Here is a 27,640-nt window from a genome sequence, read left to right on the forward strand (position 1 = left end):
ATCAGTTGAAAGAATGCCTCCAACAAGTAGAGCATGCTACTTTTACAGCCTTCGTGTGCATCATCAAGTGTCAACGTGGCGTCGTTTGAAAATTGTGCTGAATCCTACTTTCTATAGATACAAGGAAACATAGCTTCTGGTCTGGTCCCAATAATGACAGATAATGAATGTGCACCCAAAACTTTTTTGAAAGAAATTAGGTGCAATTGCAGGAGCGCTAAGCGTTTATGCACATCTTGTGGTTGCTCCAAGAAAGGCTTTAAATGCAGTATTCACTGTGCTTGTGAAGCTCAGTGTAAAAATTCATCACTTTTAGAGTGTTAGATACCCAAAAGCTGTGAGTGTAGAAGTATATTTACTTTAATAAAAATAGTTGCATCCCTAGAACGGGACCTCAAATTGTTACTGTGGTAGTTTTTGCAAGTAAAATGTTTTTGCAATGAATGATTTGTAAATTAAAGTGAACCCATATATTAAATGTACGCTGCCTTTTCTGTTGAAGCAAAGCAATAGTAGGCTACTGAATAAACGACATTTGTTTGTTTGTTTTTTCATATATTTACCCTGCATTGCGGGAAAGCGGACTTGAGCGCTATGCATCGGTGTACGCCTTCCGACGTACACCTGACCCACGCTGCAGCCGACGGCAATGTCTATTTCCGATTGTCTACTCTACTTATGACTTAAATTTGGTACTACCCATTACTCGAAATCGATCACTGGGTAGAAATGGTCATGAAATGGACATGGTATGGTCTCCAGATAAGCATTAATTACTCAAATCGCTGATGTTTATCTTTCTATTATACGTTGATTATACATCTGCCAACGTTGTATCAGCACTTGTTTCAGTTGCTAATGTTGTTGAAGTGTCATATAGCCTACATTGAATTACACTTTAACGTAGACAATTATAATTGCGTGATAATAATTAAACTGTAATAAATGGCCAAATACGTCACAAATATGGGCGTCGGCAGAAAAAATGCAGGGGTGGGGTAGAAGCGGGGGTTGAGAGGGCACAATTTTTGAAGCCAAATTCATCTTGTAAGAAAGCACACAACTTGTATGCTGCAACATAGGTAAGAAAAGTTGTAAATTTAAAGTAACATTTGAGTGATGAGGTGCGAAAATTGTGAAAAAAATTACTATTAACGTATGATGTAAGTGGTTGGTGCGCCTACGGCGCAAAACTATTTAGAGAAATTAAAAAAACTAAAGTAGAATTGGTTGAAAACCTGATGAGAAAGTGTTTGCGTGGAAGGCAAATACAATTTTTGAAAATTGCACTCTCGAGCAAATTACAGGTAAATCATAATCTTGAGGGAGGGGGTAAGTGCCCCTTCCCTGCCGACACCTATGATCACAACCTTTTTAAAAAAAATATTATTACACTTATCTTTTTGTGAGTGTTAATTACGTTTATGCTTACTAAGTTGCATTTTACTTAGAGCAAATATTTACAACCGCTAGATGGCGCGCTATAAAAATTTAAAATGCGGTTTTGGGGCAGTTCCCCAAGTCCGATTTTTGCCGAATTTTGGAATTGTCGGTCTGACTACCAGACAAGCTTCCTGCAACCAAAAAATGGTCGTTATCAAAAATGTCCGGGTCCAATGTCACTTCTTACTCGCCTAATAGGCTACATAGTCATTGTCTAAAACTTTATAAAACGCACATATAAAATATAACACAAAGCATACAAATTCTTTCGGACAAATGCGTCACGCTAGCAAGACCCAAAAAAACTACTGTATAACAACTGTAATTTATCTAGAATATTATAGTTTGAGTTTGTTGTGGTAATGAAAACAAAAACATCGCTAATAGGCTATAACAAATAAAATCAGTGTTGTACGGCGCCATTTGACAAAAACAAAAAGTTGACGCGGAGGCTAGCGCCGTCAGTTTATTTTTTAGTTGACGGAAGTGATAGCGCCGTCAATTATTTTGCCGATAGCATCATGCGCTAGGCGTCATTTTTTGTTTTCATGGAAAATCTCGTTTCACAATGTATTCTGGCCAGCGCGACTCATCCGAATTACCCACTTTCGCGTTGGTTGGAATATGGCTACCTGGAATACAAGCGGAAGAAGTTCACCAAAGGGTGATCACTCATATCGTGAGCAGTATCGAGAACGAGGGATCAGAGAGAGAAAGCGAAAAATCAATGAATGTTATCGCGGAAGTTGAAGATACTTTATTTCAAGAGCTCTATGCCCCTGAAAAGAGCGATGTTGGTGCAGTGGACCTCTTTAAAAGATTTATATACGCTAAGCAATTACAGCACGCTTGGAACAGTGATACCTTTCCGAGTAAACGTTTTAAAGACTTGTTTTTGAAATACAACACACCAATACCATTCAGCGCTGCTGTGGAGCCCAGCATGTTTCCACTTGGAAAGAACATTATGCGTCCCAACCGCAACAGATTGTCAGACAAACGTTTTGAAACACTTGTGCTTCTACAAAGAAATAACTAATAAGCTAAAGCAGCTAATTACAATACAGTCTCAAAACATAATACCTGCTCTTTATTTATAGCTATTGTTTGCCTAAACTTGGTTAAAATACTTCCGTTTTGTGATACCCTGGGTAAAATAGCGCTAGAAATTAGCGCTGACGCCGTCAATTTCTTTAAGAGCTGACGCAGTACTTCACGCCGTAAAGTTTTTAGGCAATTCGCGCTAACGCTGACGCCATCAATTTATTTCATTGACGCGTACAACACTGCAAATAATATACCTCAAATACGATAAAAAAAAAACAATTAAATGCACAGTGAAAAGTACAATAGCTCTTACTTCACTGATACTATACTGTATATTGCGAAGTAAACAAAGATCGTGCTGCTAAAAGAGAAACTCAATCTAGTGTACATCAGTTCTACCGGTATTCGAACGACTACTCTTGATGCGTCATTCCAGTGGATTTAACTTGTTTCAAGTCTTTCAATCTCACGCTGAAATTGGTTACATAGGAGTAGGTAAACTGACTCTACGTTTTTGTACTTGTGCTAAAGTAATCTTCTCGATAATCCATCTAAAAGCCTTTGAATTTCTGCGATATCTGCAACACAAAGTAATAGGAAGAGTTATGACTGAAGCATGGCTTCTTATAACAGATTTCAACTGGAGGGGCAATATTATCTGTGATTGTCGTAGCAGCTGGGGGGCATTGCCACGCAGACTTCTAACTCTTTGCTACGCAGGGCCGGTTACCGAAATTGGCAGAGTGAAGTGTTCCAATTGTTGAAGTCTTTTTGCCGGGGAATTATTGTATTCACTAGGTGCCGCTGAATGGAGAGCAGTCCTGAAATGCGTTGCTCAAGAGCACACCCCGAGAGTCGAACCAGTGCCGCGTGATCTTGACCCGGGCGCGTAACTACTGAGCTAAATTTTAAGATAAGTGCCAAATTAAAAAGTTAAACTTGGAAATATCACTGAGTTATTGCAAGAAGTTGAGTAACTTTAATCCTAACAAAAACTGGCAACAAAGAACAACTTAACACAACCAAACCTTTCTGTAGATCTGCAGGTTTACCAACAGTCGTTCCTACTCCGTTGTAGTCTGCTCTTGTACTTATTTTTCCATTGCTGTAGTTTTCCTGCCAATGTTATTAACAAAAATATTAACCGAAATCGGAAATAAACATTTTTGTCTACGATTGGCTAAACCTGGGCACTTTCTGGAAAGTTAACATGATGTAGACTCTTTAAGTATCTAAACAGACTAATATTTTTTCTAAAAAATTACATTTCACCAACCAAAAAATGCATCACCTCTTATTAACCATAGACCAGTGGTTTCCGTATCTTCATGATAATCACGGAACTCTTTAACGATTTATTAAGCAAAAAGCTATAAAAATCTATTCAGTTAAACCAGTGGTTCTCAAACGGAGCCATTTAACTCACTAAAGAAGAAATTTTTAATTTGAGAGAGAAAATTGGTTCCAGAGAAGAATCAAAAAAGAAAAGCTGTGGCTGAAAAAAAAATGTTTTTTTTATTTGTTTAGAATATAAAAAAAAGAAACTTAACTTTTATTTGATTTGTTTATTATAGCATACATAAAACATTGCACAATTAGGATGACTTAAAGTTGTTTGTTTGATTTAAAAAAAAGGTTTTCACCTATTCTGGAGGCAGGTCCCATTGCTCGTTTCAGCTTTCCCAATAAAAAAATTTACTCAATTTCAATTTTATCCTCAACAACCTTGAACTTTTCCCAAATTGAGTGCAACGTCAAGTTGTTTTACTATAACTGCAGTTACACGTTGTAAAAAATCTATATGGTTCAAGATCGTCTACTGTTTCCGGTAATGTAATTGCCAAATCCATTTACCTACACAGGATTGCCAGTTTTGCTCTTTTACTGTAAACTTCAGGAAATGTGAAGTGTTTTTCCTCGTTTGGCAGGTAAATAAACGGTTTGACATTTTTTAGTAGTTTTTAAAAGGCAGATTACGCGATCACTTTAGGATTTGCAAGTCAGTGCAAAGGACGCCAAACGAGCTATGGTGCAGGAGCAAACAACTTACGGTATTTCTTCTCAGTACTTTGTTAACTTCTCAACATAAGGCTCACAGTTTTCACTAATTTTTATTAGCTTACTGCTATTTGTTTGGTAACATTGCTTTTTTACCATTTTTTTTTTTTAAACAATGATTCAATTTTATTCCTGAATTAAATTTTCAACACACATCTGGAACCATATCCATTATCCAAATAGTGTGAAATTGTAGAAATTAGGTTTTTGTTATGATTTTTGTTGGGAAGAAATTGACAGTAGTTGGTATTGTAAGGGAGAAATTGTGAATAAAAAAAAATTCAGAACCACTGAGTTAACCAGATTAAGTTTCATTCTCAAATTTCGAACCTGCAAGGCAAGTGTCTCCTGTTGTCGATTGAATGAAGAATCGTATTTAAGTGGTTTCTTGTAACTGGTACAGAGTTTTTTAAATTGCCTGAACAAACAAGAAAATGACTAAAATGCAGGTTAGTTATAATCCCTACAACGCATGACAAGCAAACTAGTTGAAAAAAAAAAATATTTGCAAATCAAATCAATTCTTTTGCAAGCAAATTATCAAATATTGGATGCCAGTTCCTTCCAAGCATTCCAGCAGAACAAATTAAAGATATTCAGTGCAGTGCGGCAGTGGCGTAGCCAGAAAAATTTTTTGGGGGGGGCCAAATATTTGATGAATTGAAGAGAACGACAAAATGTTTGATTTAAGACATCACCACCTGATGTGCAGTGGCGCATCCTGGTGGGTTAAGCAAGGGAAGCAATAAAGCTGGTGGGGGTTAGAGCGTGCCGAAGGCACGCGTATTCTAGGGGGGTCCGGGGGCATGCTCCCCCGGAAATTTTTTGCAAAATTACACTTAAATAATGGATTATAACGCTTTCTGGAAACACTTTTCAGGGTAATATTTGTATGAACTTATTAGCAGATAAACAGCTATTAACTTATTAAAGGTAGTTCTTATCTACACACAAACGGGCAAAAACTGCGGCTAAAATTAGAGAACACAAAAAACTCAGCTACACAAAAACCCTACAGAGTAAGCGATTCTGAAATTGCTTTCACAGATTAGTTAAAAGAAGCGTAAATCGCGTCCTGGGAGGTGTTAATAGCCAGATGTCTTGGAAAACAATATAAATTTATACAAATTATATTATATTTTCAACAAAGGGTTCAACTTCGGAATCCAAACTTTGAAAATTTGGGGGGGGCCATGGCCCCGTTCGCCCCCCCCTGGCTACGCCTATGCAGTGCGGTAAACTGCTGTGTGATATTAACAAAATGTCAAACACGCAACGACCTAAAATTAACTTCCTAAAAAAATGTTGTCAAAATTATGAAAGTGTAAGTTTTCCAAATTCGCCGCGATTTTTGTTTTAATTGCGATATGTTGGTGGTCTCTGTTCTGGCTTTGTAGCATTGACAAAATATCTTACCAATTCTTAGCCATTCCCATTTTCATTATTAAAACAGTTTGGAGTCCAAGATCTTTTAAAAATGTTATGGTTTTATTTATTGTAACAGCAACAGAGCTAATTTTTAATTGCAACAGAACTAATTTTTAATTTTTTATATGATTTACGATGCTATCACATTATTACCCGACATATTCTCACTGCGTAATGCAAGAAAAAACACAATCGGTACTGTTTTCTAAGTCTTCGGTTTGACCCGACCTGGAATCGATCTAAGATCTACCAGCACTAAAGCCGAAGGCGAAACCACTCGGCCACAGCAGCTGGTCCAAGATCATTTGCTTTTTATGTTAATTGATTCAATACACTTGAGGCTGGCATTGCAATTAGATGAACGTTGGGTTGGGTGTAATGTCAATTTTATTAACGTCATTGCATCATTGGGCATAACAAGGACTTTAAAATATATATAGCCTACCGTTAACTGTATGTTATAACAACGTCCGCTTTACAAAGGTATTAGGATGCTCCCATTCATCGTATCATGTAACATAAAATTTTTGGTCCTATTTACGCTTAGAAAGGTAATGAAGTCAAACGGTGTCCACCTTCAAGCATGCTATTTGTGTTTTTTCAAAAACATTGCCGACTCAAAGAGCAAAATCCGTCATTTTTGCTGTCTGACCATGTACTGGACTAGAGACGTCCAACTGACGTAATTTGAGTGTTGTGTTAAGTTTCTTCACCACTCGTCCACACAACTGATAATGAAATAAAAGACGATGTTAAAATCTAAAGTCTTAAGCAAAAGCTCGGAAAAAAATCACACAATTTACAAACAACTCACTCTCGATACTTTTTCGTGTTTCGACACAAAGTCTCGCTCTCAATGTCTTGTATTATTTTGGCCTGCTCCATGTAACCATTGGCAACTGCATCATCGTAAACACTGCAAAGCAAAACTGGTATCTCAAGGTTCATATTACTTCCAAATACTTCAAGCAACATTACTTTACATATCATTACATCAGCTATGCTTTTGTCAAGAGGATTTTGCACTTGGGATTTTGGTACATTCCATATAATTAGGCTATTTTGGTGCAGTCGATTGTGCAGTTAGACTACGGTATTTTTGGTTTTTGTGCAGGACACTGCAAGAAGAGAGTACTGTAAACATCATACAAGATGTGTATAGAAGTCGGAGTTTTCAAGTATTTGAGAGCTGGAGTCTTGGCTTTCGCCTAGAGTGGGAGTGGAGTCGGAGTCTGGAATTCTTGGCAAAAACAAGAGTCGGACTGGAGCCGAAATATGTTTTTTTCGCCAGTTGATATTTTTGTTTACTTCTATATCATAGTTTTATTTTCCAAGCAGTAATTTTTTCATTTAAAAATACGTTTTTCTTTTCGTTACAGGGCGTATGGAAGATATAAGTGTTGTACCCAGGGCCGGATTTAGGGGGGCAGACGGTGCAGGTGCCCTGGGCCCTCCTTTTGAAGGGCCCCTGACGTGGAAAAATGTGATTTTATGTTTTTTTTTTCTTTTAGCCTGTGAATTTTCTGCAAAATGCAGTGCAGTGCTGGATTAATGGTACTGTAGACGTAGAGTTGGTTTTTCGCGCCATCGGCGCGAAAAAATTTTGCACGGGGCCCCCCGATCTAAAGTGTCCCGGGCCCCCCATCAGCTAAACCCGGCCCTGGTTGTACCTAGAAAGTTATAAAAAATTGTAGATTGCCGTTTATGTTTTGCGTTTGGAGTCTATATATTAAATATATTAAATCTATTCTTGCGTCACACCGATTAAAAATCACTAACATAAACAATAAATTAGGTTACTGCCTTAACGTTAACATGGTAAAGCACACATTGTCGAGGACTTTAGTTCGTGCAAATAGGCTATACAACACAGTCTACAGTGCTTAAGTTTTAATTACGTTAAATTTATTATTGTTTAGTTTAGGCTAGTTTCTATAAGTGTATCATTAATTATAACTCAAAGTTGTATAATGGTGCAGAATATCGGCAAACCAAATCCTAAAAGAACTTAATACCACCTTGTAGGTTAAAAAGTGTTGCAGACTGAAATGGGGCCAGGCTGAATTTGGCCCGCTGGCCGGGAGTTTGACACATGTGCTCTATGCTGTGGTTGTTATCAACTTGAAAGAAAAATTGTAGTGACGGTATATGTCTGTCAAGGATTTCCGACAATGATGTATAAACGGACAGACAAAATAAAGTTAACAACTATTAAACCCTTGTAAAATTACACGTACAAGCTTATGGACTATATTTCTTGCCCAACTATTTTTATAACGACTTTGAAAGCTTCTAATCGTATATCAGGCCTATCACTATATCAAAACTTTGTGGATCTCAAAACATAAAGTAGTCGTTCTACTTTCCCACTCTTACCGTTTGTAGGTGTCAGACAGCAAGGCAATGAAAATATTTATAAAAACTATAGCACATATTGCCAGGTACAGTCCGATCAAAATGTATGCCATCAAAAAGTCAAACTCGAGCATTTCATTGTATGGGTATTCATCCACAAGAGTCATTCGATACAGAGTAAACATTAGACGGTCCACAGTGTGCAAATTGTGAATTCTTGAATCTGCGCCTGAAATGACAAATAAAGTCCATAGCAACAGAGCTGTCTTCGATGTCTAAAAAAGGTTTAATTAAATATTTCGGTCAGGGGCTAGCGCAGTAGCGCTGGAGGGTCCGGAGGTACTTTTAGACCCGGGGTGAATTTAGGAGCTCTTAAGGGTCCTTTTTTTTTTCTCAAGGGTCCTGTAACTTGTAGAAACTACCACATATATATTCATGTTTTAAACAATTATGGAATTCCATTTCGAAAGGATCAAGGCTCACAAGCACTATAACTTATTTTGTCTAATCCAACAAATGTCAAGCTGATAGATTCGTAAAATTTCAGTAAATTTCCTTAAAATTTCAGTAATATTTCCTGAATCTTGGATGCAACAAGATATTTTAAGATTTCTGGTACAATTTTCTGAAAATTTCTATTCAAAAGTTTAAGATACAAAACGCGTCATCTTGTGATTTTAATCTGGCTGTGAACTAAGAATCCTTGAATGGCAAAACTCTTCTTATCACCAACAATATTTATTTAAAAATCATTATTTATTAAAAAAAAAGCTGAATATATCTAATCCAACAAATGTCAAGCTGATAAATTTGTAAAATTTCAGTAAGGTGGAGAGGGTAAGTTTAGTTTCAACTTTAACCCTTGCTGAATCTTGAATGCAACAATCTCTATATTGCTAATATGCAGTATAGTAGCTTAGTTTGGATCTCCGCTATTGAGGATGGCCGAAACCACCTCAATGTAAACACCTTCACCCTGCCTCTATATTGACCTGCCCAAAGCGTACTCTCCTGTCAAGCTAACTTTGCTGCTTTCCTCTTCAACTGGCCCTTTCTTTGTTTTCCGGGGTCTTCCTTCGACCATCCACTCGCAACTCCAGTGCTCTTCTCAAAAAATCATCTTCATCTTTCCTCAAAGTATACCCATACTACCTCACATCGTTCTCTTTCGCCAACTTACCAACATTCTTGTTAGTTTGTCGTATCCAGGCTCACACCTGATGATTGAAGATTTAAATTAAGTGAACGGGAAGGCAAGGACGCTAATCTTCGTGTCCACCCTCAGGCATGCCTTTAAGTGTCCTGCCAAAGACACAGCAGCATGCTCTTGAGCGGTGTCGAACCGGTGCCCTTTCGATTGTCGTTACAAGGCTCTCACCACTCTGCTATGCACTATGCAGCCGACAGCAACATTCTCATTCAACCCAAGCAAGTTCATAAGTTTTGAATATTTGCTATGGAGAATACAGTTACAAAATGCCATCAGTTTAGCCAGTCAAGAACTCCTAGTTTAGAATCAGAGTAAAAATCATCAGATAATGTGTTTTATATCTCAAACTTTTGAAACATTTTGTCAATTTCCAATCGTGTACCAGAGGTCTTGGAATATACCTTTGTATCCTAAAACCAAAGCTAAACATAAATTTAAAAAAATACCAAATAGCTCCCTCTCCCCCCACCTAATTACAGTCCTATACCAAAATGAAAAGTAGGTTATGAAGCGCAACAGACACGAGTTTCAGAAAAATTGAATAATTTAAAATTTTTAATTTGTGATTTTCTTTGATTATAATTGTCAAAAACTTACCGAAAGTCATCCAGAAGCCAATACAAAACGGTATGTAAAAGGTCACAAATAGACAGACGAATCTAAATATGTCTTTTCCCATGAAAGCAAGTAACGCTATAAAGCTTCCAAAGAACCTTTGAATACAACAATAAAAATAAAACAAGTGCACATGTAATAAAATTACAATAGGCTATAGTTACTAGCACACAATCAGCCAGCAACTCAGCCTTTTTTTGCATTGTAGAATATTGGTAACTAGAAAAAAGCTGAATTGGTGACTTGATAAACATCATTTCTCAGATGTGATTATTTTATAAGGGGCGAGGCTTGTATAGTACAAATGACGTTACGATGGCATGTGGGCGACTAAAAGTGAAAAGTAAGTGACTAAAAGCGAAAAGTACAGTGCTGTATTTTGTGCAAAATGTATTTGTTGACCAACTCAAACCTACCTTTGAGCCAACCGTTCTAGGCCTACTTTATTTATTTTTACAGCTGTTTTGGTTTTATATAGCTTGAATAAACTTTTCACCCTTTGTTACAGAATTATTTAACAGGTTTGCTATTGATTTAGGCAAAACGTACTCTTAGAATAAGAAATTTTAAGTTATTTTTTTTCAAAATTTTTGTGGGAAAGGTTCCTCAGCCCTTCTTTGGGTGTGTCACCGAGCTTCAATCGATGGACTCACTAACATGCGCAAACAATACTTATTTGCCTCCCCTAAATTTTGTGCTGGGTATATGGTACAACAGCAATGACAAGTCGCTTGTTTGTAGCCTATAAGCAACCATTCACAAATCTAAATCATCGTGGCGTTACTAGCAACAACAGTTCAGGCCGAGAAATCTTTTTAGTGCAAGAAACGAGTCAAGACATGGCTACGATAGCGATGACTTGCGGTCTCCTCTTAGACTTGTGTGTACTTCATTCCCATCGTGAAAGAACCAAAGAAGAGAAGATAAATCTAGTAGTTTGCCAATGCAGTATTTTTCGTTTAAGCTAATATGCTTGGATGGACGGCGCCTCTTGTTAATCTCTTAAAGTCAAAATATTTGGCCCCCTTAAAATGCTGGCTACGCTAATGCTGACAGCAGGTATGCGAAACCGCAGTATTCTTTCAAACGTTTTGTTGTAGACCTATGTGATACCATTTAGTGAACCCATTCAATATGTGAGATAGAATGTTTCTCAAAGCAGATATACATTTAAGTGAGGAAAAGATGACAGGACACAGTTTTTTGATGGCACGCTCAACACCTAATAAAAACTATTCCAATTACTAAAGGATGATTAAGAAGTAAAGGCCATTGGCCAATTGATTAGTCAGAAATGCTTACGCGAAAGCGAATCCAGTCAGAGTATGTCAGCTTATTATTGCTGTACTGTAGATGTATCATACATAACAATATGTGATCTAAAATGGTTAGCTATGTACTCACCTAAATGCCCTCACAAACTTTAGTAGTCGCAGCCACAGTAAAATTATAGTTATCACCATGATCCTATTGTTCCAAACACTCAGACTATTGTTGTTGACTTTTCCATCCAAGCATGATGCGACGGATGTATCATTGCATGGATTTGTGTCAGCAAGAGGGCAACATGGTGGTACGCGATTGACAATTGAGACATCGATGAAGTGTGTTATCTAAAAGCAACTTATCATTACCTGTCAATCAGAAAAGACAAGAATACAATACAAACAAGCAGTGTTTTTAGTATGCTGTGGATACAAGTTTAGTTTTATAAACAGGGGCGGATTAAACAAAAAAAGTTAAAGAACATTGCATATAGGAAACTTGATTGTGGACCGGTCAGAAATCAGGCGAGCACTGTTCTGTGGAAGGATCGGAAACACTGAAACGTACACGTATGACGTAGACACGATAACAGTATTTATTTAACAAATTAAATTTCTTTTTATCCGTCTTTTTAATTGCCGGTACATTTGTTACAGCGCTTCTTAGCACATTTAATAAATAATTTGTAAATGTCCAAGAAAAACGGCACAAAGTCATACGCAAGAACACGCTATAAACATTACGATCTTCTGTATTCTAAAATTGTAGTCGCTTATTTTATACTTTTCCTCTTGGCCTTACAGGGAAACAAATTTTCTTCCATTTTGAAATAAAACAAAACGAAATTTGTTTGACTGAGAACTCAGATTCGAAACTTTTGTTTGTTTTTTATGTTTCTGTAACAAAATTCTTTCGAATCGTCATACTGTGAAACAAGTTGTCAGACAAGTTGGGGTTGTAGCAAATTATCAATACCTGATCTGTGGCCCAAAAGTAGACTGTAGCCTATAAGCTATAGGCCAGTGGTTCTCAACGGGGGTCCACGAAATGTTTTCAAAGGATCCGGAAAAGTTTTTGAATTTTGCAGCATTATGAATAAATTACGACATTTAAAAATTGGTAGTGAATTATTTCTGTATTAGGCTACAGTGTTCTCAAGCTATATGCGTCTCGCGTCTTGGTGTGCCGTTTGAAATATCAAAGGGTATCCCACAAAGATTCAGTTTCCTAACTAAAAAAAAGTTTCATATAAAAGAGTTAAATTTTTTTATAAGGCTGTGTATGTTCAATTTGATTTTTCTGAGACAGCAGGTTGTTGATCAATGCTTAGTTTAGAAACGGAAACGTTAATGAGCAGCCTATTAGCACTCACACGTTCGCCATGTCTGTGATTACAATAAAGTATCGATTACACTGGTCTACACAAAATTTCAGGTTTGGGTTTTGACAACCTATTTTAGCTAATTTTGGGGCGCTGAATCCGAAAATGAACTCAGATTTTCTCTATCACATCACGTTTTTGAGATATGAAATATCCCTAGTTTTTGAAAAAAATCAATTTTTGCCCCCCCTCTGTTGTCAAAACAAGGAATTCTGATGCAATAAACACTGTTTTACCTGCAATAATCTAGCTTTAATGAACAAACAAGCATTCTATATTATATTCACACAAATTTGCGTTGTCTTTATTAAAATTTCATGCATTGGAATAAAAAATAGGCATGCAAAAGAGCAACCATAATAACATCAAACGCTACATTATGCTGACGAACATGTCGATAGGACAGTGACAAGGTATTTTCTGAATTATAGCCTACAGTTCACACAATATGCACATAGACATTCCAATGGAGTGCAGAAATTCTGAAGACACACACAGAAATAGCAAAGTGCCAAAATAAAGATTGACTCAAAGGGACTTGTGCAGGGCGAGTTCAGAAACAGTCAAAAAAAGAGCTTTCATAAATATGAACTCTTCACTTATAAGCTTAAAAAGGCTCTTTTGAGGGACTTTCTTTTATGAGCAGCATCTGGAATTTCTCTTTTAAAACTACAACAATAGTCGGCCATCATGACAATCCCACCGACCTTGATAACGTTCCTGCATAATTTTAATATCCTGGTGGAAACGTTCACCCTGTTCTTCACTAACTTTCTCAAGGTTTTCTGGAAACTCATCCGCATGGCTTTTCAAAGAGTGAACTTTGATGCTCATCCTGCATCTCAAATCTTCAAAACTAAGCAGTAGCTCCCTTAAAAGATCTTTATAATTTTCTGCTTTTCTGTTTCCCAAAAAATTTCTCACAACAGCACCGAAAGCATTCCAAGCTCTAGCCTCGAATGGCAACATTGATTTTACAAAATTTTCATCCTTTAACAATTGCCTGATTTGTGGTCCATTGAAAATCCCAGCTCTTTTTTTCTCTTCACTGAGACCAGGAAAAGCATAACATATATACTTAAAACACTCTCCTTCATGATCCAAAGCTTTTACATATTGTTTCATGAGACCAAATTTGATGTGAAGAGGAGGCAAGAGGATCTTTTTGATATCAACTAACTGATCACGTATGATATTTTTGTTTCTAGGTGTCAAGGTGAGCCTTGGAGGCCACTCTTCTTTGTTCCAGTGCTGATCCTTGGCCCTGCTGTCCCAGTAGCATAGGAAACATGGGTATTTGGTGTAGCCACTTTGTTGCCCCAGCAAAAAGTTCACCATTTTTAAATCTACACAGATGAGCCAACCATGCTCAATTGCTCATGGTACTTTAACTTTTCAAGAAAGGTTTTGATTTCCTGATACTCTTCTTTCATTGTCACCGAATGTCCTATCGGAATAGAACCGTACACGTTACCATTGTGAAGTAGAACACACTTCAAACTTCGTTTGGAGCTATCAATGAAAAGTCTCCATTCGTCTGCATCATACTGTGGTAATCCCATTTCTAGAAGAAGCCCTTCTATATTGTTGCAATAAACGAAATTGGGCCCCTTGTTTAAAAAGTTGGCTCTTTTTTGGCCTTTTTAGAACGTGCAGTTGGCTCCTTGCCAAATTTACATCTGGTAACCCTGCTGCACAGAGATAGCAGCTGACCCACAGATAACGCCTGAGAAGCCAAGACAGGGAGTTCAAGCCAGCATGGAAAAACTCAAAGCTACCAATCTCCACTATGTCCTATTACGATTATTATCATAACAGGAATTTTTTTTATTTTAAAGGAAATCTGAACCAATTTATGAATTTAGTGTAAAAATATCTCTATGTTTGAAAGTTTATAGCTGTCAGAAAATAATTATATTTGACATTTTACTGCACTAAAAAGGGTAAAAATTGGTCAATTTCATTAATAATGGCAACGATAGAAAGAAAACTTGATGTGATAGAGAAAATCTGAGTTCATTTTCGGATTCAGCGCCCCAAAGTTAGCCAAAAGCAGTTGTCAAAACCCAAACCTGAAAAAAAAAGTTGAAATTTGTAGACCAGTGTTATAGATGAAAAAAATAAAAGTCTTTGTGAAGGTTGCAAAAATTCTATTAATTTTCAATCAAATTTATAGAAAAGCATTATAGAATTAATCGAAAGACAGTAAGTATCTTACACTGTAGACTACCGGTTATTGATCCTGTGTGCCAACATAACATAACTTCGTCAATGTCATCAATCGTCATAAGCATGTCGCTTCGAAAGTTAAAAGCATTTTGTTTCTGTTAAGAGACACGATATAATACAATTTGAAATAATTTTTTTAGTGCTCCTCAACCATTTCGACGGAACCGAAAGGGGTCCGTAAAGACAGAGATTGAGAACCACTGCAATAAATTCGTACAAAAGATTGCATGAATGTAAGGACCAGTACGAGTCTCGAAAAATACGTGTGTGAGCAGATTCTTCATGCAGAAAGTAGGTCATGTCGACAACTTGTTCAATTAAAGTAATAAACGAAGAGCTATCAGTGAAATTCTAAGTCGTTTTTCGGATTGTATTTTGCCAATTTAATTTAAAAGCAACAGGCCCGGTGTACTTTTTTCTTTGCTTTGTACATATAAAAGGCTAAAAGTACTAAAAACTGGTAGATAACCCTGTCGCGATGTGTAGCATAAATGAAAATCATGTATTCATTGGACGTCTATATAAGTTACAAAGTTTATATCAAAGTTATAAAGAGTATCAGCCTACCAGTTAATCAATAAACTTTGTATAAGCCGAAAAATTATCTTAAAATTAACTTCTTCATTCTTCTATTGAGTATTCTAAACTTGATTCATACACCACAGATCGACATATTTTTTTAGACAGAGTTGTATATTGGAAGGTCTCACTTGGTGCACTTGGGTGGCAAGCTGGAGGCACAAAAGAAAATGTTCTACTAATTTCTTCATTGACAAAACAGAGATAAATTAATATACATTTACAATACCTCGACAACGATTACTAGGAAAATGACAACCCAATCAAATATATTCCAGTTATCCTTCAGGTAAGGGGACCACTCATGTTGCAGAGTTTCAATTTTCTTTTTAACAAAATTTTCCTCCTTAAAACAAAATAAATTGTTGAAAATGTGAGGTCAATGATTATTATTCAAGCATAGGTGCGCGACAAACTGTGGTTCTTTTTACAGTGCACTGTTAAGATTGAGTGTTATAGATGAAGGTGATTTGATGCAAATCTATGATAGTTTCCGGTATACTCTTGTTTTGACATTTTCTTAGTTTTATTAACTACTATGGAAAAAAGCAGTTTTTGCTTATGCACAAATGAAAGAATGCTTGTGTCAGTTATTGGGATGGTGCAAATGACAGTTATATTGCCTATCACACAAAGAAATAAAAAATAACCGCTTGTTGCAGTGAAGTATTTGACATAGTAAGATTTTTTCCGTCTGTCGTCAAGTGATCTATTTGCGATTTCTTCCATTTTCCAAAATAGTTGTGAGATTTGTACAGATGTCTAATTTCCATGCATACAAAGCCAAATGTGAAGAGCAAGCCAAAAACTTGTAAAAGTACCCTCCATATGTCCTGAAAACAAATTAAAAGATTATTTTCATTTGGATAGAAAACGGACACAAAAGTAGATGATAAAACAACCCAGGGAGAATGTTGAAGCAGTTTTATTGATACCTTTAGCCTGTTGTTTCTTTTTGATAACCAGTAGCAGATTTAAGCCAACAAAATTAAAATAAGAGGTTATTAAAATGTTGAAAAAACTGGAAGCACTTTGTCAGCCTGCCCCTATAGCTCAGTGGTTATGCGCCCGACTCAAGATCACGCTGGCACACTGGTTCGACTCTCGGGGTGTGCGCTTGAGCAACGCATTCTACGGACTGCTCTCCATTCAGCGTCACCTAATGGATGGAATAATTCCCCGGCAACAACACTTCAACAATCGGAAACTTCACTCTGCCAATCTCGGTAACCGGCCCTGTGTCAAGAGCTTCTACAAGTATGCGAAACTACCAGGAATAACCTATTAAGACTTTGTCAGTCCGAGGATAAAGATTCAAAATCAACCAACCAGCATTGTAAGTAGGCCTACGGCCTACTATCATATTCTTCTATGAACATACAGTAGGGTATCTGTACAAATAGTGACAAGTTTTATGGGTCCTACTTTATTGCAGGTCTACCTTAGCCTATTGCAACCAAAAAAATTGAATAAAAATGTTTATATTGAAATCTTCATCCAAAACGTTTTTAAAAACCATGGCAAACAGTGCCATTACAGCAATCTTTTCATTGGCTACTTACCAGTACCGTAGCCTACCTATTCGTCTTATCCAAGGGTGTTTTTCTGGGATTTTACTTGATTTTATTATTATTATTTACTTGATCTTTTTTTTTTAATTTTACTTGAAAATACGTAAAAAGCGACCAACACATAATAAAATAGCAAAAATTGTTCGAGGTGGCAAGCCCCTTCTAGGCCTTTTTTACTTTTAGAAACAGTCTATTAATCAGAAGGTCATGCTATAATTACCTGTGGAAAGCTGTAGAAGGGTCTTTCATTCCATCTTACAAATAATCCCAGAGCACTCCACAACAAAACATAAATGAAATCTATCATGAGCTTAATCAAGGTGTATCGTCTGAAAATTTGAAGCGACAGTTAAATCGCTGTGAAAACAATTTTCCAACGTGAACGTAAAAATTCAAAACTAACATGGCTGTTTTTAATAAAGTGCAGTAAAACTATACTAGTTAATGGTGTCTTGGTATCCAGCCACTTGCGAACGGATAACGTGTACAGGGGCGCCGGAACGATTTTTGACTGGGGGGCAGGATTATGAAAAAAGGGCACTTTTGTTGCTGAAAGGCCAATTTTTTTGAAAAATTTAAAGATAAGATATAGCGATAATGCTCATCTATCAGCTCTCTATTGAGTAATGATACAAGTGTCCGGTATACAAACAAGAGCATCATCATGCTATGTTATAGGCCTAATGATGTAACGGTTACAATTATTGTAACCTACTGTGTTGCAGAATTTTGTGCCATGAATATTATTTTAAGGCAAAAATGAAAGATTATAATTGGGCTAAAAGCGAATAGCAGAAATTGTTATATTGCAAAATGTGCAGTAGCTTACATGACCTTAAAAGGGCACCATTGCCCCCCTCCATCTACAAAATAATTGAGGGCAGGGGGGCATCCGCCCCCCCAGTCCCCCCGTTTCCGGGGCCCCTGAACGTGTACTGTAAATATGCGCGAGAAAAGTTTTGCAATAAGACGGATGACGTATATATACGCATTTTGATTGTTGACAAAAAGACGAGTGTCGTTTATATACGCACAACTTTTAGCAATTCTTTATATTAACATTGGCAACATCATTATGTTGCGCACTGGGAAAACCACCAAACAAAAGAACAATTCAGAAACAAAATTACAGTAAAAATGTTAATTTTCTCTGAAATTAAGCCCGTTTGGCAGGCTAAGAGAGATAAAAAGAAAGCCGTTCGAGAGTAGTTTACAAACGTGCTTTGCTTACATCAATATAACAAAAAATATGCTGTCACTTTCTGTAGATGAGTGATTAGAAATTTTGGTATCAGCTTAAAACACTCCTAATCACAGTGCCGCATTAACCACAGTTTCAACAAATAAAGTAATTGGTTTCGCATTCTGATTTTTTGGGCTCCACAGTCTTTGTGTTAATGAATTCTTTGTTAGCTATATTGTTTCTTACTCACTTTCCAAACATCTTCCACTTGAATTCTATCAAGCGCTGGATCACTGGATGCTGAATCAGCTTCAATCTTCTTGAAAATATGATCGCTTCAAGCTAAAAAAGAAGTTGCTCATCAACGTGCTCAATACTGTGTCGGCAGTTTTCATTAGAATAACGAGGATGGATAAATCCCAGTGGTGGGATTCGACCGGTTTGCACCGGTTCTCGCGTAGCCTACCTCTTCCTAAAATAAAAAAAAGTTTGCAGAACCGATTCCTGGTCAACTTTTTTCGAGTGGACGTGCTATACAATCACCGAAAGAGGGGTTGCCAGATGTGGCTAATTATCGTCAAAACAAACCAGTTGCTAAGTAGATTGAATGCCACCACTGTTCAACTCATACTCATACCATAATATAAAAATCATACTCATACCTAGACGTCCTAGAGTCATATCAAAAAACTTTTACAAGTAGCGTTAAATTTCGTTCTCGCTTAGCTCAGCATTGAAGGAATAGAGTCAAAGTAATAATCATTTGTAGCCTACCTATATAGAAAGGTTACTCAAGTAATGTTAACAAAGGTCCAGTTTGAAAAAGTGTTGGGGAATCCGGGGGGAGAATCCCCCCAGCAACTAGGATAATCACAATACAAATTGCTTCCTCCCAGTAGAATTCTGTTTAAAAAGTCCTGAAACGTGGCAATGAGGTTATTCTTTCAAAAGCTCAAGGTCCACCATCAACACCCAGAAGGTCCGGATTCGGACCGCGGTCCGCCAGTTGAGTAGCCCTGACCTATAGGCTACTATACGGCTGTCCTGAAATATTTCTTTCTAAAGATCTGAGAACAAATCCACAATGCGATACTTGTAATAGCCTACTATGCAAAAATTACATAGTGTTAATATTGTTTAATACTTTTAATATGCTAATTAGGCCAGTAGAATAATCGGTGTAGTATCATCAGCTTATGGTTACGGAAGCTGGGCAATGCGTCAAGAGAAGTAAAAGTTGCAACGTTTCAAATGTATTCAAGGAGAAGAGAGTTAAGAGCAATGTGGAGTGAAATAATAAATAAAAAGGCTATGGGTAGTCTATTAAAGCATAAAGGGAAAATGGGTAGAGCAAAAAATAAACTCAAATGAAAGTTAAAGAAATGGCATTGAAATTCCAAGAATACATCATTAGTGAAATTAGCATCATTATGGTTTTTCGGTCACTTTAAAGTTTTGTCTTTTAGTTGTTAGCAGAAGTTCAAAATCAATGGAGTAAAGGTATGCTATTTTGCGACATGCCGACTCAAAAAGCGAGGTGCGCACAAATCAAAATGAAATCTTTACTGGGTTTTGCGATAAAGCCTTAGCCCTGAAAAACTGTTTGAGGCTTGCAATGTTTTAGTGCGACTTTTAGTAAAGTAGCCAATAATGCCCGAACTATGCCATAAACAAAAGTAATAGGAGGAAATTTTTATGCGACCCAAATATAACCCTTTTAAACGATAATTTTAAGGGTGGGAGTGGAAGTTGGATAAGAATTTAAAAAAAAATATGCCAGAGGTTTTAGAATGTCTTGTTGTATCCTAAAATTGTGGCTAACGTTGATATTAAAATTAACCTCAACCCAGTTTTAGTATAATCATTTTCAATTAAAACAGCATACAGAGGTGACTTTCTTGTTTAGAAATGATCAAGCAGGCAATGGTATGGGCAAGCTGACTCGATGACTGATATAGTCTTTCGTTGCTTCCTGTCTGTTGTGCGGTATCTAGATCGCTATGATGCTATTTTATTCGTATTGTGTGCCGTACTATACTCGCAACAGACAAAATAAAAGGTTTCTCTCTCTCATTATTATTTTTTTTTCGAGAAGCGAAGTTATACAAGACTTGATAGTAAAATCAAAATTCAAAAAACAAAATATTTTGAGGGTATAAGGGTTAGAGCAGGGGTTCTTAACCTTTTTTGTCTCGTTTACCCCTTGCCAAATGAAAAAAGTAAAATTTACCCCAACCGTTTTGGTGGCCCCTTGTGATGCCATCGTATCCAGTCAACCATGCGAAGAAATGCGAAACATCCTTTTTTGTCTGAATTTACCTTGACAAATATCAAAAACAAGCTGTTTATTTGCCGAAGACACGATTTTTCTTGACGGGGACCTGTGAAAAATAATGTCTACTCAAATGTCCTTTAACTATGATAAAAGCACACAAGAATGTTTAATTTTTTTTCTTTTATTAATAATTGACACGCAATTTCAAAAGTCAATTAGTGAGACATTTGTGCTTGCTTTCCACGAACAATTTTGGAGATTCTTAGAACAGTCGTTGAAAGAGCTACTAGCATGTCGTCTTTGGGAACTAAGCGAGATCGATGTTTTGTTTTAATACTAGTCAACAATGAAGAGAACCCTGCTTCACACAGATAAGTAGTAGGAAAAAGTATAATAACTTCAAATGCACCCTTAGTCAGCATAGGAAACTCTTCGACTAATCCACACCAAAACTTGGAAAAGTCACCATTACACGATAAGAATTTGGAACATTGTTATTGAACATTGAAGATCAATCAATTCATCTTTGCAAAGATCATTATCAGCAATACTTCCTAACTTGGCTTCGAAGGGATGAGTTATCCAAAGAGCAGTAGGCTACTGATGAAACTTTCATTTTCGAAGTAACCGTCAAAGTTCTTTTTTAAGGCGCAAGGTGCTGGTATATTTCGACTTCGAGGTCAGAAATCTCGTTGCGACTTCTACTGACTTTCCAATCATCAAATGTTGGAAAATTTGCGTAAATTCCTTTTTGAACTCTTCTACTCCACACATCTAATTCTGTCTGAAAGCCCTGAATTTTATTATGTACATCCATAATGGTAACACTTTTTCCTTGCATTTGCATATTGAGCTGGTTCAAACTTGAAAATAAATCTGTCAAGTAAGCCAATGCACCAATATATTTGTTGACGCCAAAATGCTTACTCAACAGGGATTTGCATTCTCGAAGAAAAATCTCGATTTCACCATGTAGTTCGAAAACTCGAGACAAAACAAGACCCCTAGAGAGCCACCGAACTTCGGTGTGATAAAGGAGAACAGAGTGTTCTGATCTTATCTAATCACAAACCACTTTGAAAAGACGATGATGATGATGAAGTTTGCTTTAATTTATGATTCAGTAAATTTACCCCCTCTACAAGTGAAATTTACCCCCAGAGGGTAAATTTACCCCTGGTTAAGAACCCCTGGGTTAGAGTTATTTAGGGTTAATATTTGGTTAAGGTTACAGCCCGATTTACTTACTTTGTTCCCTTGTCTTTTGCTGCAAAACCATAATTATACAAATTTTATAAAGTAGGCTAAACGCAGCAATTAATTAAATACAATTTGCACTTACCGGTAATCTTGCGTTGTGATTGTGATTGGTTTTACCTAAAAGTATAATGCAGTTACCGTAACACCAGAGCATGGCAACCATTATATACAGGCCATGCCAATGTGCAAGCTTCAAATTTTACTGGATGCTCATATGCTACGCTTGATAACAGTCATAATTGCTTGTATAAGTTGATTAGTAGTTGATAATTATCCGAAAAGCATCTGGCAACGCTGGTATGTTAACTGGAAAAGATTTGTCATTTTTGAAAGTGAGAAGGAGTAGAAGTTTTGCACTCGTTTGAAAATCAGTGATTAGGCCTACAACTGTAACTGCTGTAATTTTACTGTACCGTACTATGCTGTTGATAAAGTTGTACTGAAGAGGGTTCAATACCCGAAATCGCGATATACAACAGAAAAATTTCAAAGGGTTCAAAGGAAGAATTTCACAGGTCCTGGCTTAACAGCCACTACCAATCATTTTCTTTTCTGTTTGAATTAACATATACTCTAAAAGGTCGTCGTTAATATTATAGTATTCACATTTTTCTCAAATTAGGCCTAGCTACACTTTGACAATTTCAATTCTTAAAATTATCATTTTAAAGGGATATAAAGTAGGCTACACTTAGCCTAGAATTCAAAATCAAACGTGTTTATTTTAGACGGTAAAGTTCACTGCGTGCACTTTTCCACTGAGAAGATAATTTAGGCTATGACTTGAATAGATCTGTGTTAGCTATTAGTTGCATTTGTGTTGTTTTCTGTACACTGCTTAGTTGATGGTTGTAAGACCTTATCTAATATAGTTGTTAGTGAGTGTTGGACAGTAAGCATTACACCATTTTATTAATCACCAGTGCACTATGCAGGCTTTCCGAATAAGGCCTACTGCAATTTGTCAGTGAGTGATTAAGCTGATGGGTTTTACTTTTTGGTGAAACTTGGTTGGAAAGAAATGGAGATCGTTCAGGTATTGTAGAACATTAATGGGGAATATTCTCCGAAGAAAAGTTGCGTTTACAAATGGATCAAAAGATTTCAAGACGGTAGAGCAGATGTTGAAGATAATGCGTGTTGGGGAAGAGTAACAACTTTGAAAAGTTTTGAAAAACACTGATGCTTTTAAAAGATTAAGACAATGGAAGATTAAACAGTTTTTCAGATAAAAATTAAATGAGGCTGTTCACCAGGCATGTAGTTCTATAACAGGGTTACTCAACTAATGTTAATAAAGGTCCAGTGTGACAAATTGAATGCTGTTAGCGGTCCGGTGAATAAATTATTTCATACGCAACCACGAAAGTTAAAGTATCAATGATAGTAACGAACCATTTTTTTTTAGGTAAAATGTAACTCCTCTAGGATTTTTGACAAAGTGTTGGGGGGCCCCTCCCCAGCAGGATAATCACAGAAAAAAAATGCTTTCTCCTAGTAGAAATCTGTTTAAAGAAGCCCAAAACGTGGCAATGAGGTTATTCTTCCGAAAGCCTGAGGTCCACTATAAACACTCAGAAGGTCCGGATTCGGACCGCGGTCCGCCAGTTGAGTAGCCCTGTTCTATAACATGATACGTTCTTTTGGTGTAAACTACAAGTTAAATTATATCACAAGATGTGTAAAGTGATAATTTGCGTTTATTCCGATGTTTGGTCATCAGACACGACTGACTTCTTCAGAGGACTAGATCAGGTAGGCTAATGTGTTTTTCCATGCTAAACAGGTAGCTTAATCACCTGATCTAGCCCACCCCCCGAAGAAGTCAATAAAAACTAAGCTTATTGTACAGTAGTCGGTAGAAACAACTTCACTGTTGATAGCTAGAAAGACACCCTCTTGGGATCTGTGACTACCAAACATTCAAAAAATTATACATTCAGAAACTTGTCACTGTTCGAACCTGATTTGAACAGTTAAATTTTGTGTTTCAGATATTTTCTAATAAAATAGCTACCGTATAGCTCTATGTAGGCCTACTGCGAAAAACACTGCAATGATATCAAGTCTATAAATTAACAATATTTATTACTTTGCCAAATATACTCGCCTGTCCATCGCAAGTGTTCAGGTTCAAGTTTATTCAAAAAGTATGTTTCTTCTCTTCTGGCAATATCTTTTGTGTAATAGTATGAACTATCTAATGCACGTGAAGCCTAAATGCAATTCACAAAGGAGTATGAAAATGAGGCATGTATAGGCTAATATTACAAAGTAGCCTAGTCAAACGCAACGCTGAGCAAACTAGTGGCAAGTACATGTGCTGTTAAAGTTACTTTGGTCTCTATGCTTTGATTACAATAATTTCATAGCCACCGTCATTCTGGCAGAATAGTTTCTGGCCATTCACCTAAAGAAAATGTCTGTAAAAACAGCGGCATACAAAACTGCGATATAGCCTACCGATAAAATAAACTTCAAATAAAAGTGTATTTCGAAACATATTCTCTTACCCTTCACATACATCGTGTTCAGTATGATATTTCCTTTTCAGAGGAATAGCCGTAACCTCGTTAGCTGGGACCCCGGTGCAAAACATCCAATATGGGCCCCCGTTTTTTTCTTTAGCCTATACATGTTTTCAATAAAAAAATTCTGCAACGCTTCTTCTATTGGTCTGCCGAACTGGATGACGAATCAATTCGGTGGCTGTTCGACACCTGCCCAAACATCTAGCCCGAGTTACCGCAACTGCTCAAAGGTGGTAAAAGGCAGATCTCCTCGACCCTTAGAGGGGCAAAGGATCACACGATGAAAAAGACCATTGATCATATAGGACACACGTCTCGGCATGACGAGAGGAGCTTTCATGACCTCGCATTTTCTGAAATAGCCTAAATGTCTCCGGTCCTTTAATCCTACTGCATGGGTTAATGGTCCATGACTCCGGTACTTTAAACCTACTGCAAGCAGGGCCGTTGAAAGGATTTCTCGGGCCCTGTACCAATTTATTTTCGGGCCCCCTTCATCGACAAAGTTATGAACATAAAGGTTGTGTACAAACTTTTATTGACGTCGTTTAAGCATGGTCATTTAACAAATCTTGCACAATCTTAAAATTTCTTGAACCGCAAAACTTACTATCTCTATCTAGCGGTTGCTTTTTTTGAACTTTTATTTGTAACATGGCGCTAGAGTATTACTTCCCGATTCTATTGATGTTTCACTGGTCATTCTAGGCTTACCAGAGGAGAAGTTACAACACTGCAGACAGTCAGAAAGTTTTCAATTTGATTTGGGAAAGGTGTTTGGGTCTAGGTCAAACATTTGCTGATTGCTGCAATCTGAAAAGCGGTTTTGGTCTAATTTTTAGTGCAAAAATAGGGATAGTAATCTTCTTACCTGTGCAATTTCAGTTTTTGAGTTTGAACAAATATTAGCTTGTTTATTTTGAAATTCGTGTTTCGGGTAATATTCGTGGTTAGGGAAATCACTATATAGACTCAATTCTTATTTTACTGTTTGGTGGCAAAAGTGGCTATTTTACCATCAGAAAGCTGAAGTGGGCCCGGTACCCAGAAGGGGGCCCGGTACTTTACTATCTGACGGCTGAAATGGCTGTTTTAACCTCTGATGGCAATTCCTTCAGATCTGATTATATTAAGACCTTGATAATGTTTGAAGTCACGGGGAATCTTTTAAAATCCGGGCCCCTTAAATATTCTCGGTCCAAAAGTACCACCTAGACCCCCCTGTCAACTTCCCTGCATTAAACTACGTCATTGAACCTTTCCAAGTCTCTTTCCTGGTAAGAGATAGAAATAATCGTGACATTCTGGAAGTTATATCATATTGCGCACCTTGAACTACAACTACACACACCTGGAATAGAAATTTAACACTGAACACGATGCATGCAAACAAGTAGGGGAATGTGCTTTTACTGACGTTATTTTCCTAATGTTTATAGCTTGTATTTTATGCCGTAATTTCAATTTACGGATCATCTTTTTTGGCGGATAGACGAAAAATTATTTTACTGGAATGACGTTGATATTTTATTCACTTCAGGGCTGTGGAGTTGGGCAAAAAATGTACGACTCTGACTTCTCGATTTATAACTGGCCAACGACTCCGGCTTCAGTGTTGCCAGATTTTGGAGGGTTACCAGATTTTTTATATCTGTCCTTTTTTATTTTTTTTTAAATTTAATTTCACTTTAAGTTGTGATAGAAATTGAAACGGCGACTTTCATAAAAAGTAACAAGAACAAAAACTTTTATTTTCTGGTGAAGTTGTAGAGTTTAATACGGAGAGCAAGAAACAACATTTAAAAAAAAATTGCAAAAAAAATGTTATTGTTTTGTATCAAGCCGAAATCAGAATCGACCTTTGTTTGACGACTCCGACTCCGGACACGCCAAAGTCCTTCCGACTCCACAGCCCTATATTGTTGTGATAATTTTATATATAACTCAACAGCAGGAGTATCGCATAACTTACGATTAGTCATACTAATGCTATCACAACCCCTCCACAAACTCTCACCACTGACTCCATGTTTTCAATCATGAAGCTCAAGCACATCTCCGGATCAGATTTTTCATCAGATTGCACAGTTGGATCAGCCCCAAACGCCAACAAGCAAGCAGCCGCTTCAGCTCTACCTGAAAGTGCAGTAGCATCACAGCTATATAGTATCGTTTCTAGCACTAGTTGCTACGTTCATCTGATGAAATTGAAAGTAAAATTAACAACAAACAAGATGGTTTAACAACAAACAAGATGGTTTATTGCTTCACTGACGTTTCGCACACTAGTGCTAGAAACGATAATTGTCCTGATGAACACCCAAACTTTTCAGTATTCAGCTATATAGTATATACATATTTTTTTTGTCTGAAGGTGTAAAAACGTTTTATAGAAACGAACGAAATAGTGTGCCAAAACCAGCAATGAAAAGGCAAATATCAAAAGCATTCAAGAAAGTAGGTCATTACTAATGAAGAAAGGATTTCCCAAATTTGAGATGCTAATTGATTGAATTTGGGTCACTGAATTTGATTGCAAAGGAATTGCATTGAAATTCAGTACAAAGCGAAGTTTGGCCTCTGGAGGCATTTCAGCAACAAATAAATGAATTTTGGGCCGAATTAAAAAAAGGTTTGAGAAACACTAGCTCAAAGAACAAAATTTCGCTTCTTTTTACTTTGTCTTGTAACAGTCTCACGAAATAGCGCCAGCACTTACCGTACTCAGCTGCAATGAATAGTGCAGTACGTTTGCTAGCGTCTTTGGCTTCCATAAGATTCTTTCTGTCGTGACCAAGACGATTTTCCAAGATTGCTCTGATAGCGTCTACTGCATTGAATTTTGCGGCCCAATGAAGCGGGGTTTGTTGTAACTTATTCTGGACGTTGTTATCTTTAGCTGCAGGGATTAATAAACAAGTCAAATTTCTTTAGCTTTACGTGGTAAAGTTGATAAATTTTTGATGAACAATGTCGTCTTGGTTTGCAACAAAATTATAAAAACGTTTAGGAATGACCGATCATCATTTCAAGAGAAGTACCTTAATACAACAATGTTGATTGCTAGGTCTACTGAAGTCAATATAGTCGAAATTATTTCAAGGTGTTACTTGTTACCATCCAAATCTAAAGTGTGCTGGATTGCATTTCTGTTGCCCAGGACTTCATTAGTTTAAAATGCATTAGCATAACTGTGAAGTTGGGCGAAA

The 27,640-nt window shown here is 36.9% G+C and overlaps 1 protein-coding gene across 1 annotated transcript in view; it reads right to left on the bottom strand.

Moving 5' to 3' along the window:
* Positions 1 to 1,481: 1,481 nt before the first annotated feature.
* Positions 1,482 to 27,640, bottom strand: part of LOC145766773 (uncharacterized) — a 35,756-nt gene continuing 9,597 nt past the window's right edge. The window contains exons 7-21 of the mRNA XM_082578479.1: positions 27,151 to 27,330; positions 26,449 to 26,567; positions 24,011 to 24,116; positions 21,983 to 22,017; positions 18,616 to 18,707; positions 17,403 to 17,511; positions 16,262 to 16,444; positions 15,841 to 15,957; positions 11,561 to 11,769; positions 10,139 to 10,254; positions 8,353 to 8,560; positions 6,791 to 6,892; positions 4,879 to 4,966; positions 3,519 to 3,606; positions 1,482 to 3,068 (exon numbers count right to left, since the gene is read on the bottom strand). Of these exons, the coding sequence (XP_082434605.1) occupies positions 3,016 to 3,068; positions 3,519 to 3,606; positions 4,879 to 4,966; positions 6,791 to 6,892; positions 8,353 to 8,560; positions 10,139 to 10,254; positions 11,561 to 11,769; positions 15,841 to 15,957; positions 16,262 to 16,444; positions 17,403 to 17,511; positions 18,616 to 18,707; positions 21,983 to 22,017; positions 24,011 to 24,116; positions 26,449 to 26,567; positions 27,151 to 27,330 (1,805 nt within the window). The 3' untranslated portion in view covers positions 1,482 to 3,015. The remainder of the gene's footprint in view (positions 3,069 to 3,518; positions 3,607 to 4,878; positions 4,967 to 6,790; positions 6,893 to 8,352; positions 8,561 to 10,138; positions 10,255 to 11,560; positions 11,770 to 15,840; positions 15,958 to 16,261; positions 16,445 to 17,402; positions 17,512 to 18,615; positions 18,708 to 21,982; positions 22,018 to 24,010; positions 24,117 to 26,448; positions 26,568 to 27,150; positions 27,331 to 27,640) is intronic.

This window comes from Aplidium turbinatum, chromosome 3 (assembly GCF_918807975.1).
Source record: "Aplidium turbinatum chromosome 3, kaAplTurb1.1, whole genome shotgun sequence".
NCBI classification, from domain to species: domain Eukaryota; kingdom Metazoa; phylum Chordata; class Ascidiacea; order Aplousobranchia; family Polyclinidae; genus Aplidium; species Aplidium turbinatum.